At 38.9% G+C, this 18,671-nt stretch overlaps 1 protein-coding gene across 1 annotated transcript in view; it reads left to right on the top strand.

Annotated features, from left to right (window-relative positions):
• Positions 1-18,671, top strand: part of COL25A1 (collagen type XXV alpha 1 chain) — a 305,319-nt gene that overhangs the window by 213,089 nt on the left and 73,559 nt on the right. The window contains exons 11-14 of the mRNA XM_082237135.1: positions 2,729-2,755; positions 5,781-5,825; positions 14,765-14,809; positions 18,443-18,469. Of these exons, the coding sequence (XP_082093261.1) occupies positions 2,729-2,755; positions 5,781-5,825; positions 14,765-14,809; positions 18,443-18,469 (144 nt within the window). The remainder of the gene's footprint in view (positions 1-2,728; positions 2,756-5,780; positions 5,826-14,764; positions 14,810-18,442; positions 18,470-18,671) is intronic.

The raw sequence follows: 18,671 nt of genomic DNA, 5'->3' as shown, positions 1-18,671 counted from the left end.
AATTTTGCCTGATGAAGAGTTCTGCAGACCTCAAAAGCTTGCCAGTGTTAATTTTTGTGATATTTTGATGGAGTCTAATGAAGTGGATTTTGGAGAGTTTTTTCCTTATTGACCAACACAGCTGCTTTTAAAATCTGTCTATCTGTCTGTCTATCTATCTATCTATCTATCTATCTATCTACAACAACATATCCTGACAGACCTCCCTGTCTTGTCTTTACTTAAATGTTCATTGTTCAAAACTGCAGGTTATTCATATTCACTCTGCTATTTAACTATCCATTTATCTCCTTTGGTATATAAATAGCTATAATTCCATTGTTCTCTCTGGGAGCTTATTGAAAGGTGGGGCAGGGGAGAGAGAGAGAAAGAGAGAGTCATAAATAGATCATGAACAGGTCATCTGCAAAGGCTTTATAGCTTGGAGGGCCAAGCCTCCCTTACTCCCAATGGCATGGGAGAAATCCCTCCAAGGAACAAGGCTGCTGTTTGGCTCAACTCAATGAGCTGAAAGTTCACAGGGTAAGGAGCACTTGTCAGTATGAATAAATTCTGAAGTGTATTTTTGTGGGAGGTTTTAATTACAATTGGCATATCCATGCACAAATGCTGGAGGCGGACACTTTGCTGGAAAAAAGTGATATAATGCATGATTTGGAAGTACATGAGCATACGTACACAAGACCCGAGAGATACTTTAAATTCCAGTGTAAAACTACTATCACTTATTAAAAGCCTTAACTTTAAAGGGCATATTTCGTTCTAGGCGCAAACATTATAATTATAATACATTACAATGATTACTATTTATTTATATCCAACCTTTTTCTCCAGAGAGCTCAGAGTTGTGTACATAGTTCTCCCCTTCCTTATTTAATCCCCAGAACAACTGCAAAGAGGCAGTAACTGGTTCACAATCACCCAGTAAGCTTCATGGGTGAGTGGGGATTTGAGCCCTGGTCTCCCAGGTCCTAGTCCGACACTCTAATCACTGTGACAATCTGTACTTGTACATGATGCTTGCATATCATGTATAATACTGGAAAATTATGCCTAGTTTGGTAGAGCAGTGAAAAGTGCATGAGAAATCAGCAAGGTGTATGCTATTCTGTGACAGATAGGTAGCCGTGTTGGTCTGCCATAGTCAAAATAAAAAAATTCCTTCCAGTAGCACCTTAAAGACCAACTAAGTTAGTTCTTGGTATGAGCTTTCGTGTGCATGCACACTTCTTCAGATACCTATTCTTCAGATGCCTTTCTGTGGTAGGAGAGGAGGGAGAGACAGCAGAGTGGTTGCCTTTAACAACCGTCTGGCCTTTTGCAGCTAGCTTGTAACTAGAGTGACAAGGCTTAATGAAAGATGAAGGCCTGGTCATGCTAACCCCCTCCCTGCTTCAGATTAGTTCTTGTAGAGGTATGGCCTAAAACAAAGATAGCGGCAGAATGTGACAAGCAACCTCTGCTCTGCCATGAGAGTGGAGTTTGGTCCAGGTTGTGCTAGAGCGGCGTGGCCTTGGCCAGGAATGGGAAACTTGCAGTCCACTAGATGTTGTTGGACTACAGTTCCAATCAACCATGACCATTGGCCATGGTGACTGTAACTAATGGGAGTTGAAATTCAACAACATCTGGAGATCCACAGGCTTAGTGGGTGATTTGCTTTGAGGGAGTTGGTGAGGAGTGAAGGAAGACAGAAGTCTGCTAGTAGAACTTCCCTAATCCTTTTGTCAGGGTTTCAAAATATGGAACAAATTGTAGAAGTCAGTTAGGTTTTCTTGAAACTTGGATTTAAATCCCCAGCAAGTCAATTTATAGAAGTTGTTGTTGTTAACTACCACAACCCCCAAGTTCCTTACACAATGATGATTGTGGATGGAGAGTAAACATGTCTTCCAAAATCATTCATTACATGGGTAAATCATGCATTGAATGCCTTTTTTCCACGCCTAATGTTATCATGCTTTTCCCTCAGGTTTTAGTTCCTCTTGACAAGCTATTTTGTACTAGGGAAATATGCCCTTGACAAAATGTTGTCATGTTATCATCTGTCAAATACATAATATGAGACTCAGCTATACAGCTGCAAATAAAACGTTTCAAGTGTGTTTTAAGTGCAATATACAATGTGACACTGGATGGCAATGGTGAACCTTATGGAAAATTCAATGTATTTTTTAAAACGCTTTTTTTAAAAAAGCATTTTGAGAATGGTTTTTATATGTATGTAGATTCCAACATGGAAAGTTGAAACTAGCTTTTACCAGGTATTAGGAATAGAAAATGCTGTCCAACAGGGGCAGATTTATTGGTATCAGAAGAGCCAGGTTGGAGTGGAATGTAGAAAGTTAACATGGATATAAGCAGGAGTTGGAATTTTTGCAGAACTTCTAGGTTGGCAGGAGCAGGGACCGAGCAACGGGAGCTCACCCCATTGCGGGAATTCGAACCACCGATCTTCTGATTGGCAAGTCCTAGGCTCTGTGGTTTAGACCACAGTGCCACCCGCGTCCCTTTGCAGCTTGTAGTTAATGCTAAACAGAGGAGAAAAAACATCCATTATACATTTCTAGTACAGAGTTTTACATTTCCTTGATGTGAAAAACATCGGCTGATTTTGACCCAGCATAGGAACATTTACACAATGGGGCATTTTAATTGGTCATTTAAAGCTAAATTGGCTGCATTATTATGCTAATTGAATTACTGTTGTTGTTGTTTTGCTTTTCAGGGGCCTCAGGGGCCTCCAGGACAAAAGGTATAGTATAAACGATGCTGTGAAAGTGATTATACTTCCTACTGCCAAATTTCATGCTGTCAGAATGAAGGGCATTAGCTACTGTATCCCACACTGAAGCAGTTAGTTTAGTCTGTGTCAAGCTCTGTTTTCCCAAAATACATAGCATGAGATTCCCAATCCTCCGCCCCTCTGTATGGGAAAGAAGCTTGAGCAATGCCAAGCAAGACTTGCTTTCGATCCATCTGCTGAACTTCCATGTTACAGAAGTTACTACAGTTTTCTTCTTCAACACTGGTAAACTGATGAAACCAAACTTAAAACATTGTGGGATATACAGCCAGAGTTTCAAATGAGAGGCATGGTGTTATTCAAATAGATCACTGCCATATGACACACACACACCCTGAAAAAAATTCCAAACGAAACAAAGGATTCTAGGTGTCGCTGATAAATGGTGCTTGGTGGCTGGCCAGTGTCTTCCTATTTCTATAGTAACCTGAGAGCTCACTTCCTGTGAATGCTTCCGATATTACTTACACTCATCGGGGTTTACGGCTAAAGTTTGATAGAGTGAACCTGCGATTTATGGACTGCAGCATTAAACCAATACTAAATATATCAAGACTAAAAACAGTTTAAATGGGTTTTTGCATTTAACCCAGCCCCCCCATCAGCTCACAGAAAACTGTTTTAAAAGCTATCTTTAAAAGTTAATGTATTATAGTAGGTGTTTCATAAAACTAAAATGTTTAGGAAGAAGCTGAAGAAAGCTGAAAAGAAAAATTAGTAGCATTGTAGGTGGGGAAAAGCATGAATCTTCTGTTTCAATATCGCAGACATAATTTCCTTTTCTAACATCACCATCCTTACAAAATTAAGTAACACATTGCTAGTATGATACTAGTAAGTAGGGTTGCAATGAACATGGAGTGGTTAGCAGTAACGACAGACATTAAAGCTGCTGTAATCTGCTTATCACCACTTTAGAGTTACAGCAAGAGACACGGGAGATCTATAGCTACAGATTCCATTTTGAAAACATTTCCCCACATTCTATATTCCTGGAAAGAAACTAGAAGACAAGCAAATACTATACGAGTATCCAATACTTTGGCATTTACTCCTCTCACTATAGTATGTCTTCTATTGTTAAATTTCAGTAATGCTCCGTAATGGCCATTTCATTCATTGTCGACATTCCCAGCCTTTTTTCATGTGACAGTAGCCCTAAGGATATGCTGCTAAATCTGTTAGAATATCCTCAAGGTTAGGGGCAACTTCATTCCAACATGGACAGGTTGAAATCCAATCTAGTGCTTCTGATTCGCATCTGCTGGAAGCCTATGATCATTCAATTCTTGCTGCCTCTCCCTTTTGTTATGTTGTTACATGGACAATATTGGAAAGTATTGTTTATTTCTATAACCTTCTTCACAAATAAGGCTTAGGCATAGGGTTCAGAAAGATTTTATCCTGCATTGGACCAGCTACAACAGTTGTTCCAATAACTAAGTTGGATCTTTAAGGAAGTAAAGTACCCAAATGAGCTTAAGAAGTTAGTAGCCAATAAATGTACCTTAATTTTATTAAATCCCTATTGGATAATCCTAGCAGCAGCACCTTTGTCCTATGGGCTTGCTTCTTATCATTGTAGTACCTCACAAATACCTTCCGCTAGAGGTAAGTCTTCTAATTTAGAACTGAACCAGAAAGAAAAGGGGAATCTAATTGCCAGGGGTTCCTAAAATGTTTGCAACAAGTCCTGGCTACTGATATTTGTTGTCATGGGCAACTTTTCCATCTGTTCCTCTTTCCTTTGCTACAAGCAGGCCTTTGGAACAGATGTTTAATCACATATGGCACGATCTGAAGAATTGTTCAGAAATGAAAGATAAATTGGTGGTTTTGATTTATTTATTTCTCTAAAACTTACTGATGTGCTGGTGTACACTGCACGGCTGTTTCGTTCAAATTTCAAGCTGTCATTGAAAATGCATAAAGGCCAACATACAAATTATTCCAGAAAGGCAGAAGGACATCTAACTAATAGCAAATTGCACTATAGCTGGTATATATATATATATATATATATATATATATATATATAAATTTAAATTAAAACCACTTTCAATGCTGGGCTCCATTTCCGATTTAATTTACCCACTGATTGAGGGCGATAAAACTGATGCCATTATGAAGGATCAGGATATTTTGACAATTTTATGTTTAATTATTTCAAATTATATCTTTAAGGCATTGATGATATACCAGGTGGATCATAGTAACATTGTTCCTATAATTGCACATGCTAGATGTTAGGGGTTACTCTTCAAAATAGTTACTACTGAAGGATAAGTGTTTAATTTTTAGTGTTCTGTACAAGTGTCAAAGGATGTACAAATATCATTCAGTTAATTGAAAACTATGTTTAAGAAAAGTTAGGAAGTTCTTGACTTATAAAATTCTGAATTCATTATATAACTAGAAGAGCTTTATTGAATATATAAATAGAGGTGCTATCCTCCACAAATCCATGAGCTTATGTGGGATGACATATTTAGAAAACATTGACTGATGAATATTTATCCATCTTCTATTTTGTTTTTGGTGTGGGCCTCAAGAAAGCTGTGTGTGTATTCAGAGATATTTTGTGTGTTCTAAATATGAGTTGATCATCTTTTTTCGGTTGTTTACACTTTTACTGGTTATACTTTTTCTGCTACTGCTCCATAATAATAATAATAATAATTTGTAATTTTTTGTAATTTTGTCATTTTTTAAAAAAGATTCTCACGCACACAAGCTTGAAAATGTGACAGTTAACCAAGTGTAATTCTGAATCAAAATAACAATTATATAGAAATAAGTCATATTTCAGAAGAGTAGTGTCCAAGTTTACAGAACAAGGCCACTGAAATTTCAGTGGGTTAATTAAACTCCTCAGTTATAATAACATATGGAATGAAAGCACTGCATTTACACTGAGGTATCTCATGAGGAGTGTGATATATTTTCCTGAATCCATATATGTGCTTCTCTTCAGGGTTCTTTTGGTGCACCTGGTATCCCAGGGATGGATGGACAACAGGTGAGTCCCACACAGTTTTATACACTTGTTTTTGTTTTTGTAGTAGCAAAAATATTATTTTTGCAAATCCAGTTAATCAGGGCATGCATTTTTCTAATTAAAAAAAGAAAAAAGCAAGTGACCAATAAAGTAAATAATAAATTAAGTCATGGGCCCAGTGAATTTATTGGATAGGAAATACAGATTGTAAACATTGTGGCAAACCACCCCTACACAATCAACAACGCGTAACAAAAATGGCTGCAATCCAAAACATTGTTTCCATGCATACGAATCTAACTGAAATGAATGGGGCTTAAGAAGTGAATTGGCACTGTGGGAATTTTTGCCTTTTCTGATGACAGAGAGATTACAGAGGAATCTATCGAGATAAGAAACATATGAAGAAAATAAAAATTCATCCTGGAAAGAAGGGGGAAACGCAAATGAATGCATTTGGCAATACGTAAGCTAGAGGTGATCTAAAATAAAGCTAAATGGGAAAAGAAGTAGTCGTGGCTTAGATTGCCCATAAAATGTGTTCAGTAGTTCAAATCTTTCAGTTCCGTCACCAAATTGGGTCACAGTTCACCGTGACTGGCAGCCTGCATTCAGTCTCTTACTAAAACAGCAGGGTTTTTTCACATCAGCACTATAGACTGTTGGCAAAGCTGGTTATACATAATGTCTGGCCTGACACTTGAAAAATACTGTGCATCTATTGTTCTCATAAACATTAACTTTTATATCAAACTCGTTTTAAAAATTATGTGACAGCCACAATGGAATGGAATTACTGCATTTATACAAGAGCAAGTCATTGCACACAACAGTACGAGTACATAAAATTTTGTGCCCAAACTGTAACAGTAACCACATTGTTTGTATGTGATTTGTAGTGTTAGAATTTACAACTAATGGTGTGTGGCTCTTGGCTAATAAGGAGTAAATATTTTAATGACTTGTAATTTAGGTATAAACAAATAATAAGCCTCTTACTGCTACCCTATTGGAGACAGTAGGGCTTTTAGAAAGCATTGTGCTTATCAAATTAGAGGGAGAAACTTTCCTATAGCTTATGAACAAATGTCTGTTTCTATCTACATTTTCAGCCATGGGTGCTGATGAAAATTGCCTTCCTTTCCAGCATGCAATGGCTAAAACAGCATGTCTTATGGATTTCAACTTATTCCCTCAATTGCTAGAAACTTGACACTCAGTCATGGAAACTCATACATATCATGGTGGCAGAGGTCCACCCAGTGCATGGGTCCAGAAATTGCAGAAAGGGTGGGAATGGGATGGCACATTTTCTGTGATATTCCTGTGTTGAATGCCTCAGTGCTGAGTTTGAGGCTGCTACAGGATAACAAACTACATTTTTGCAAAGTCTCTCAGCCTGATCTGAAAACTCACATAGTATTTCCATCAAGGCCTAGGTGACCCATCTGAACTGCAGTCCAAGTGGTTTATCACTTGGATAGCAACAAGGGATGGAGGAATTGGTCAATTTAACTGTGTCTCAGTTTCTCATTTTTCCAATCTTAAGTTCTGCTCTCAACATTTCCACATCATTTTGCATTTTATTAAAAAAAACACCAGTTCTCATAAAAATTCACCAGCATTTTAGTGTGGTTTTCACAAATATACACATTTTGTATGCAGTTTTGCCTAAAGTACAGTATGTTATTTTCTCTAAATATATGCATATGTACACAATTTACCCTAGTTTATGTATTTTTTTTTACATATTTGCTTGGCTGGAGAACTTCATTGCAAATTCGGAAAACTGCAAATTTCAAAGGATGGCTTTGTTTCAGTTTGTGGATTGTTTTGAGAAGTGCAAACTTAGTATGTTTGCGTTTAAATGTGAACTGAATCAAATTTCTTTCCGATCCATCCTTAGCAGTGACAGAGTCTTAATAATTTTGGGATTTTTTTACAGGCTTGACAGCTCCTAATAGAATGTGTGCTCCTTCCTTTAGCAGCATTTTTTCTAAAGCCAGCTTCCTCCTTAAAAAAAAAAAATCTGGCTAGTCTCAAAGTGCTGAACATAGTATTCCATATGCTTATATACATTTTACAGTACTATTTTTCACCATGAACACCTTCCTCGTTCTGTTAGAATGGCAATGGCGCCCACCTGAGAGGTGCCAGAACTGAGTACCGGCAGGTTCTAGCTGAAGATTGCATTTTTCATCTTCCCTTTTCAGTGGCTGAAAAAAAACCTTTGACTTTGTCCTCTTTGACTATATATATGTTACAATTTAAATCAACTAAGTCACAAACCATCTATATGTTTTGTGGTAATGAATTCCATAAGTTAACTTTGGTCATCATTATAGCAATTAAAGGGAGCAGGGATGTTTAACAGTCCAGTTCCATAAATTAATCTTCATTATACGCATCATATGAATCCAGATTTGCTTCACAGTCATCTTTAAATATAATCTTATTTGAGAAGCAGGAAGATCCTTTAACTGGGGAAATATACAGTGGTACCTCTGGTTAGAGAGACTTCAGGTTCTAGATGCTTCAGGTTACAGACTCTGCTAACCCAGAAATAGTACCTCAGGTTAAGAACTTTGCTTCAGGATGAGAACAGAAATCGTGCGACAGCGGCGCAGCAGCAACAGGAGGCCCCATTAGCTAAAGTGGTACCTCAGGTTAAGAACAGTTTCAGGTTAAGAATGGACCTCTGGAATGAATTAAGTTCTTAACCCGAGGTACCACTGTATATGATTTCACAACTGTTACAGTTGCTTCCGCAGGGCATGTTTAAATGTTGTGTAGCTCAGAAAAAAAGAAGATAATATTAAGAGCATAAAAACAGCTGCTGTTTTGTGTCTTCATCTGTTTTCACAGTTTGTGTTGTACATCACAGGTATGCAGGTTAGAGTGGGAGGAGATTAGCATTACATAATTTTATGAAAGGAGATCCTAGGATTCCTAAGGAGCTAAGAACCCACTAGACCAGTTCTCAAGAACATGTTTCTCCTGGAGTTTGAAGACTCTGGTCACAAGGGGGACAGGCAAATCCCTGACACTGCAATGGAAGGTTATATTCCAGTTTTAATTACTATGTGCACAAAGGCATAGACCCAGGTCTGTCTTGGAACTGGAAATCAGAAAGCTTCTCATGCATTATAAGCAACCACCAGTGATCTCTTCAAATGCTGCATAGATTAAAAACAAAGGATCAGGGCCATAACATATACTAACAGAGAAAAGTTAATAATGTGTTCACACAGGTGTTCTTTTTAAACATTAGCCTTCTGTATTTGGCAGCAGCCCAGCAGTTTTGCTGCCAGAAGGTTAATCCTTCAAATAGGATACAAAGCCAAGGTTCTGCCAGTTTTGTGAGATGCAGGGTATTGTTATGCAAGATGTGATGTCAAATGGAGCTGAGATAACTTTAGTGCCTGGTGTAATTCTCCCATTGTCCATTATAGACCTCGGCTGCTCTGCAGTCTCAGACTAGCCTTTTGAGGAATCAGTGTTTCCGCTTTCAAAACCAGACTGAACTGAATTGAAGCTGGCTGTGGGTTGCTTGCTAAAGTCTTTGGCTTCATCCTTACACGTTTGTGGCTTTTTACTAAAGGCCTATGATGCAAACAGAAGGCCTTAAGACTCACAGCTGAAAAACTGTATTCCTTAAAGCTGTATTCCTCTAAAATTCTTATTCTGGAATAGTTCCATAGACTTCAGCAAGGAGATCTACTTTCAGTGATCTGAGGACTATGGACATAATACTTTTTTCTCAACCAATACGTGGTCAATAGCAAAAATAAACGGACTGCTACTGCTGTTCCTTCTGCTTAAGCAACATTCTCTGTGCAGTGGTTTGGCTTCTGTCATAGCATCACTATCACAGTATCAGTATGATTGGAGCATCACTAGTTGTCACCTGAGTTGATGAAGCTCATTTGACATGGACATGAAACTGAGCCTTTAGTCTTATTTGCCCAGCCTTGTGGAATGCTCTTCCAGTAGAGATTCAACAGCTGCCCTCTCTATTGACCATTAAGCTTTCCTGAAAACTTTACTTTGTAACAGGTTTATGTAGAGCAGTAAGTTAAACACTTTATGAATAGTAATTTCCTTTAGATTTTTTTGAAGTGGTTTATATTGTGTGTATATAATTGTTGTAAACCACTTATGAAATAGCAGCATACAGTACAGAATGAATAAATAAATAAATAAATAAATAAATAAATAAATAAATAAATAAATGCAATCACTACCATGTCATTTTGGTGTTTGTAGCTGGAGTGCAGTTCTGAGCAACACAAAGTAGACAATTCCCACAGAACACAAATCCTCTTTTGTGCATTAGCTGACATAGAAGAGGGCCCAAACACATTACTTCATCTAATTTTATTTTCTTTATATGCTGAGAACAATGTGTGTGCCCATGCAGTGTGACTAAAGCCTTACTCACACAACAGTTCCACATTCAGTGAAAACATAGAGGGGATTTTGCCCATTGGTCCAGTTCCAAGTATTGCATATTTAGCTATTCTCTGGACACAGAACCTATACCATGTTGCTCTTCAGATGTGTTGGACTACAGTACCCTTCAGACCCAGCCAGCAACACAGTGGCCAGGGATGATGGGAGTTGTAGTCCAACATCTGGAGGCCACCAGGTTGACTATATACCTCCCCACATATACAGCTAGTACTCTTTTAAGTTTCTTTCTGTGCTGTCAGTGATCTTGCAGGTTTCTAGACTGTACACAGTCAATGTTTACAGGTTTGGTTGAATGCACAGAGTCTTGGAGCATAGTCAGCGGCCACAATCCTGCTCCCCACTCCTCCCCTCCATGCAGTCACTGGGCTGGATCCACACCATTGCACTTAGGTCTCATTGAAACCAATGTGAAAGGTTCCATTGGTTTCAATGGGACCTGAATGGCAACTAATTAACTTCATCTGGATCCAACCCACTGAATGCAGAATTGTTATGCGAACAGGATTTGAGCTTCCCTTGCCACAAACTGATAAGCCACCTAAGTATTTCCATTCTTTTTTTAAAGTGCCAGTAAATTTATATAGTGGCTCAGACATACCATTGCCTTTTTTGATGTTTATTTCTTAGCGTTAGTACAGCAAAGAATAATTCTTCTTTACTATTATTACATTGGACACACTATTTCCTCTCCCCCTCCCTTTTCAAGAAGGCTTACCCCTCCACCTTTCCCCCCCTTTTCCTTTCAAGGAGCTGGATTTACGTGTGTATAAATCAAGTTGCTTATACTGCAGTTTATTAAAAGGAGAAATGAAAGGGAAAGAAACATCACTGCATATAGTTCACAAATTCTCAGACAGGTTTTGTGGGCCATCTGAGTATTGTTGAAAAGACTTCTCACTTACTTTCACTTGGTGAGTGGGCCAGGAGAGGTTTCTAACCTTAAGAGAAATAATTTAAAAGTTTCAGGCAGGTGGAAAGGAGAGATGAAAAGCAAGATGAAGAGGTAATTCAACACTGCTCTGAAATGAAGTCCAGGATGGGGCTAGCAGAGAACACGGCTAATGAACCACTTGCTTTGCTTATACAGAGAATGGTAAAACCAAGTTTGATTAGGTTGGGGTGATGTGGGGTGGCTTTTCTGTTTCCTCAGTCTTAAAATGAATTGCATTCCAGTGACTGGGGGGGAAAATGACAGAAAGATATAATCTATTGCTGCGGGGGAAAGGTTGTGTTTTTCATAGCAACTATGTAGAAGCTGCTTTTGGCGGTAGTTTGACCTCAAAATATATATTTTTTTAACTTTCCTAGATGGTGAATTGTATATGGAAGGGAAATAGCCTGAATCATATTAATATTTAAAGAATAGAAAAGGGCTATATTTGTTTGTAGCCTGCAACTCCCTTGAATTTAGAGATTCTCTACTCTCATTTTTTGAAGCAAGGTTTTCAGTCTTAAAGAATCTAAACATGTTAGAAGCATGTGCCGTAAGGCAAAGGGAATCAGAAAACTAGCAAATGAAAGAAGCCTAACTACAGTTTATTAAAACTTAGCTACTGCCATGTTTATTTCACTTTGGCTGAATGGCTATTTCAAGATTTACCACACTGGTTTTGCTGCTTAAGATTTAATAATTTAATAATAATTTTAATATGCGTACATAGCTGACAGTTTTGTAACTTACATAGTATTAAAAATGTTGCTAATAACTAACAATCAACAAAGGAAAATGGAAACACTTGTTGTAAGTTAAAAGAGCAGAGGTTTGTCTTGGTCCTGTACAAGGTAAACAGTGAAGTCTCTGGTGCTTTGCAATAGAGTATGAAATAATAATTTTGCAGTGGACCTTCCCTTGCAGTTTCTTTGTTTAGATATGTTGTGGTTTTTATTGGCACACGTCTCACACATCCCAAATACTAAAGCAGCCTTCCTCAACCTGCAGCTCTCCAGACGCTGTAGAATAAAACTCCTACCATCCCTGAACATTGGCCATGCTGGCTAGGGCTGATGGGAGTGGTAGCCTAAAACATTGAGAGGGTATTGGGTTGGGGAAGACTGTATTAAAATCTCTTGATGTCATCCTTGTGGCAAACAAATCTTATTTATTTAATAAAATTATTAGACGCTTGTCACCCAGAGGGTCCTCAAGCAATTTACATTGAAAAATCTATACATAAATTCATTGTACTGTAAAAAGGGCAGAGGACTGTATAGCACATTAGTTTTCCATACAGCATATAAAAAGGTAAAGGACCCCTGACAGTTAAGTCCAGTCGATAACAACTCTGGGGTTGTGGCGCTCGTCTCGCTTTACTGGCCGAGGGAGCCGACGTTTGTCCGCAGACAATTTTTCTGGGTCATCTGGCCAGCATGACTAAGCCACTTCTGGCGAAACCAGACCAGCACATGGAAACGCCGTTTACCTTCCTGCTGGAGTGGTACCTATTTATCCACTTGCACTTTGATGTGCTTTCAAACTGCTAGGTTGGCAGGAGCTGGGACCGAACAATGGGAGCTCACCCCATCGTGGGAATTCGAACCGCCGACCTTCTGATCAGCAAGCCCAAGTAGAGGGGGTTAAAAAAATGAATTCAATGTAGCCTCATGCTTCCTATGTTAATTTGGTTAACTTTATGGAAGGCCAGGCCAGTGGGGAAAAACTTGCTACATCAGTTTGTTGGAGCTTTCATTTTACTTTATTAATAAAAACCCTGTCATTTTACTCTGTACCATGTGAGCAAAAGAAAAGAAATGTCATGTGTCAGCAGCATTTGCATTCTTGCTAAATGGTCAGTTAGCACTAAAGGAGCACATGCTCCTACCAAGTGCTCATTTGTATGTGTAAAGAGTTCTGTGGGTCTGACCAAATATGCTCTTGGTCTGTATATATTTTTTGTGCCACAGAAGATGAATGTGTTGTCCATTCAGTTCTCCTTGAAAAGGTGATCTAAGGCTGCTGTTTTATTCCTTCCTCAAGCTATAGCACATAAATTCTTGGAATTTAAAAGTATTAAACAACCACATAAGAAAAAAATGTGCCAGGGGTTTTTGTGTATTTTTGGAGGGGGGAGCCTCAGTATTAAGTGGAAAACACTTTATCTGTAACATTAATATTGTCATTATCCATAGTAGTTGGGTATTCAAAGAATATAAATATAAAGTATCAGATTCAAAATCAAAATTATAAGCATCTTGCATTTAAAAAAAGTATATATATATAAAATGGTGTTACATAATTACATCTGGAATAGTTCTTTAATTACTTTATCTTCCTGTCATATTTTATTTCAAAATTTTATATACCCCATTCCTTACATTTATGTGTCTCTTGGGGTACTCCCAAAACATTGTTTCAGATAATTACAAAAAACCTCCATAGGGTTTTGTACTAGAAACATATTTTCAAGAAAATGAAGCTTTTAGCCAGATAATTTGCCTATACTTTCTAAGCTAGTAATTTACTCTTTTCCTTTTCTTTGTTAGTCTTAATGCTAAAACAGTCCATTGGGACTCATGTACTTGCAATAATACAGTGTTTGTAATATGCAGTAAAGAAGTTTCATCAATTTCTATAAAACTTTTAATGTTCCTCCTAGTTATTTCATGCTGTAAAAATATGTTGCTGTAAAAAATAACCTATAAATGTGGTCAAACCTTTGCCTTCTGTTCTAGTCACCCTCCTCTCCTATTTAATCTGCATATACATTTCAACCATAGCTGTGCTGCTAATATTTAATAATGATGTTTCCTCCCTAAAAAGTTTAGGGACTTTTACAAAAGTCTGTATGTGAAAGTCTACCGGCATACACTTAGACTCCTCAAGATCTTCTTGTATAAAGTCTGTGCAACTGTGAACTATTTGTTGCTTTAGATCTATTCTGTATCAAAAGTTACATACTGAAAGGATTCAGATGCATTCGTGCATGCTTCTTGCATTCCTGCTGAATCAGTGCATTAGCAACCTGAAAAAATCATTTTGTGAACATGCTTTTGTAATTAATATATACACCCGGGATGGAGATCCTGTGGCCCTCCAGATGTTGCTTGACTACAGCTCCCATCATCCCTGTCCATTGGCTGTTCCACCTGGGACTGATTCAGCCACATCTGGAAGACCACTCCTGAAATACACAAACTGATTCAAGTTACCTTCACATCCATCATTTAAGCATGGGCCCTTGATACTGCAATGTTCCATTGTGGTTTGCTTGATCCATTGCTGTTGCTAACTTCACATTGATAGTATAAGATCTGTTGGCTACAATACTGCCAATTTTGTTATAAACTATCCTACAAATCAGTTTAATAATTTCTACTTGTATTAGCTGCACTTCCACCAAGTGTTGGTGGTGATAAAATAATTGTTTTAAAATAATTTTAAAATAATTATATTATAACTTCAGCACCTAGAATCTTTTTGAGAAGTATCTGTCACTGATCCAGGGATTCTGCCAATAGTTCAGTAACATTTTTCCTTCATGTCGTTTTAGGGTGCACCTGGTATAATGGGAGAAAGAGGAGTTCCTGGGCTTAAGGTTAGTAGAGAAAACTCTTGTTGTTATTCCTTGTCATTTGTGTGTATACTTCATTGTTCTTATTTCATTTTTAATTGTGAACAATGTGGTGAATAGGTTGGGACTTACGGTAACAACTTACAAAGTTTTACCCACTGAACTTCATGATGTAGCAGGAATCTGAATCATAACCTCCAACACCCATACTTAGCACTTTCTTTGCCATACAACTCCATCAAGTACCGTACATTGGCTTGGATAACTGACTTTGATCCTATCTGAGGGAGCATATCTTTAGTCAAAATGGCTGGCAGAAAGGAGGGAGGTGACTTTTTCTAATTCTCCCTCTTTTAGCTCACATGTACGGAGAGTTGGGAGACCCTCTGGAAAAGTGTAGGATCCTATCTTCCACAAGGAAGGGCGAATTAGCAAAAGTCTTCAAAAGTCTTCCATAGACAGAAGGAGGCCTTCCATTTATGGAGGGTGAAATCTGTATCTAGGCCATTGTATGTATATAGTTGGAATTACTGTTTTGCTTCCAAGCTTTGTTACTGGAAAGGCCATAGATTACCCTTTGTATTAATCCAGCTGGACTTTTAAACTGATCCAGTCCTTTGTGGCTTTTAAAGTTGATTTTCATGGAGGGTACCTCCTTCACTCCCTGTTAAATGAAAAGCAAGCTTGTTCTCTTGCATGAGAGGTGACCACAGAGCCCTTGCTTTGCATGCAAAAGGTTCAAGGTTCAGTCTGTAGTTCACTCTGATGGCATCTAGAAGGGCTGGGAAATATTTTTATCTAAGACCCTGGAGAGCCACTGCCAGTCAAAGGAGATGGGCAGATAGCTTGGCCTTATTTACTTAAGGCAGCTTCCTGCGCTCCCCACTACGTTCTCTCATTTATTGTGTGGCATTGAGGGTTGCAGGGGAACCCTGCAATGAGTAAAATGTGATTAGGGCACAGTTTGATCAAGCAAAATAGCCCCAAATTCCTCACAATACAATAAAAGGAACACATTATTCTACTGCCGAAATGTAATTTCACTTAGATTTAATGACATTCCTGTAGCCTGTCTAATTACGTCAGCTGTGCCAGTGTTTGTCAGGAAGCACACAGGCCTCTCAGCAGAATTTGCACATTATATTGCTATTGACAGCTAACTAGGTGGAGGGAGGGGGCGTAAAAATCATGGGCTTGCTCTTTGTCCATCAGGAAAGAACATAGGCCTTTCGGGAACAGCCATTTCTCACTTCAGAATCCCAGCGATGACGCTTAATGCTTAATTAGTTTCCACGGCAGTATCTTTTAGAATTGCAGAGGAATCAATAGCCCTCAAATGGGATTTGAATGAGCTACAGTGGTTAAGCTCTGACAAGATGAGCTGTCTAGGTCAGGTTCAGAGAACTGAAAAGTGGCTTGCCAATGTGCTGGTTTGTCAAGCAGTCAGTAATTTAAAGAGCAACAGGTTTAAGCTTTCTTACACTGGAATCTATGCCTGATTATGGAGCTGTCTGAAAATGTAAAAGGAAGCTATAATCTGTAGGCCACAACTCACTGAAGTTTATGGATTCTTGCCCATATGCCAATTTGTCCTCATCCATGTCCATAATATTCTCTATCATTCAACCATATGCAAAGCCATCACAAGATGGAGCAACTTTTGTTTTTCTGCTACCCCAGAGGGGACAACTAGAACCAATGGAAATTGCAAGCAAACAAATTTTTGGTTAAACATTTGACTATGACAGTGGAAGAAGAAGAGTTTGGACTTGAAATCCCGCCTTTCACTCCCCTTAAGGAGTCTCAAAGCAGCTAACAATCTCCTTTCCCTTCCTGCCCCACAACAAACACTCTGTGAGGTGAGTGAGGCTGAGAGACTTCAGAGAAGTGTGACTAGTTCAAGGTCACCCAGCAGCTGCGTGTGGAGGAGCAGGGACGCGAACCTGGTTAACCAGATTACGAGTCCACCGCTCTTAACCTCTACACCACACTGACTCAACTATCTCAGGATGCGGTGGGCTCTCTTTCTCCTGAAAGAAGCAAACTCACAGCAGTACAAATCTGATATGTGCAAACAAGCCACTTATTGGTCTTCTGAAATGTATTTGCTATTGACGCAGGAGAGGTGCTCAGCACTTAGCACTCAGCACCCAACCTATGTTTCTGCTGCCACATCCCAGTGTGTCTTCCCAGGCAAAGAGTCACTCCATTATTATTATTATTTAGACTATTTCTTACTTGCTTTCCCCCATAAGGTCCCAATTGTGAGGCAGTGTGGGAGTTAAGGGTGTGTTAGTTGTTACCCAACAAATAGCCAGTAGCCGGGGTAGGGAGCCTCCAGCCCATGAGCAAATCTTGGCCTACCAGTAGGTCCAACTTTCCTCCTCACAAGGCCATTTTCCCCAAACTACACACCTGTCCTTCAACTGATGTCATAGGGTGATATCAGCTGATGAGCAGTGGGTGGGGTTCCCTGTAGAGAATACACTGGTGAAGCAGACCTCTTCAGGGAGCAGGACTAAACCCTCCCCCACCCCACCCCGTTCATCAGTTGATGGACAGAGAGTTCAGTGCTACTAGGTGCTGCTTTGCTTGAAGGGGAACATGCTAGGTAAGCATAATTCTCCCCCTACCCCATGGGTCAACTTTGACAGACAGGTGGGTGGGATCGCCCACTTAACAGTCACCAGCCATCATCATGATGTCAGATGACTGACACTAACTGGTCAAAGTTAGACCATAGGCTATGGGAAGATAAAGGTTTTGGCCCACCTGATCAAAAAGGTTCTCTATTCCAGTCTATAGTGAATTCTAGTAAAGAAAGGAGGCATAAGTCCACCAACAGCATACAAATACAAATCAATATGGCTAACCTGATCCAAAACACCCACCCACCTCACTCACACACGAAAACAAAGATCACCACAGCCAATCACAAACAAACAATCACACCCTAGGCCAACCCCAAGCTCTCTCACCACCAAAGGAACACAAGTGAACAACACAAGCAACGCTGACACCAAACTCTACATACATTAAGCATAATAGAAACATTACCACCCGACCCTACCCCCATCCATCTTCCCTCCCTCCACCCCCTTTCTTTTTTCTTTCTTTCTTTTTTTTCTTCTCCCCCTAATGCCTCAACAAATGAAACGGATTTGTAAAAATGTTACATGGGGGGGGAATGAGGCATTACACCTATTTCTGTAAAACAAGAAAATCCTTAATAAAACATTAAAAAAATTAAAATAAATAAATAAATAAAAAAGAAAGGAGGCATAAGAAGTATTTGGGGTGTTTCTGCCACATGGCATCATAAACAGCTGATACTGGACAAACATAAAACTAGGTGGAAGCAAGTCAGCTTTGTATAAAAAGAGGCTTTCTCTCATTGATTTAATACATTTAAAAGTTGGGTAAGATATAAATTATACTATCCAAAAACTTTTTTTGAAATGTGATAGAGCCTCCTATTTGTGATGAATCAATTTCCAAATTATTACTACTTATCATCACATCCTTTAAAAATTGCACAAGTTAAATTAAATATTTTATTACAGATTAATTTTAAGGAGGATCTTACAACTCTGTACTACCTGTACTTTGGAGCCATTACTGATCTGAACTTTTGCTTCTCTTTTCTGTTTAAATTAGGGTGACCCTGGCCAACGAGGAGAAAGGGTGAGCTGTACACTTTCTTAAAAAGCATATACAAATAAATCTAAAATCATTCTCAGAGCTTTCTTGACATCTGATGGGAGGGCATTCCACAGGGAGGGTGCCACCGCTGAGAAGGCCCTCTGCCTGGTCCCCTGTATCTTCATTTCTCACAGTGAAGGAACTGCCAGAAGGCTTCTCAGAGCTGGACCTCAGTGTCTGGGCT

Source organism: Podarcis vaucheri (genome assembly GCF_965113315.1).
Source record: "Podarcis vaucheri genome assembly, chromosome: 9".
NCBI lineage: Eukaryota > Metazoa > Chordata > Lepidosauria > Squamata > Lacertidae > Podarcis > Podarcis vaucheri.
This window is presented reverse-complemented; position numbering and strand designations above follow the sequence as displayed.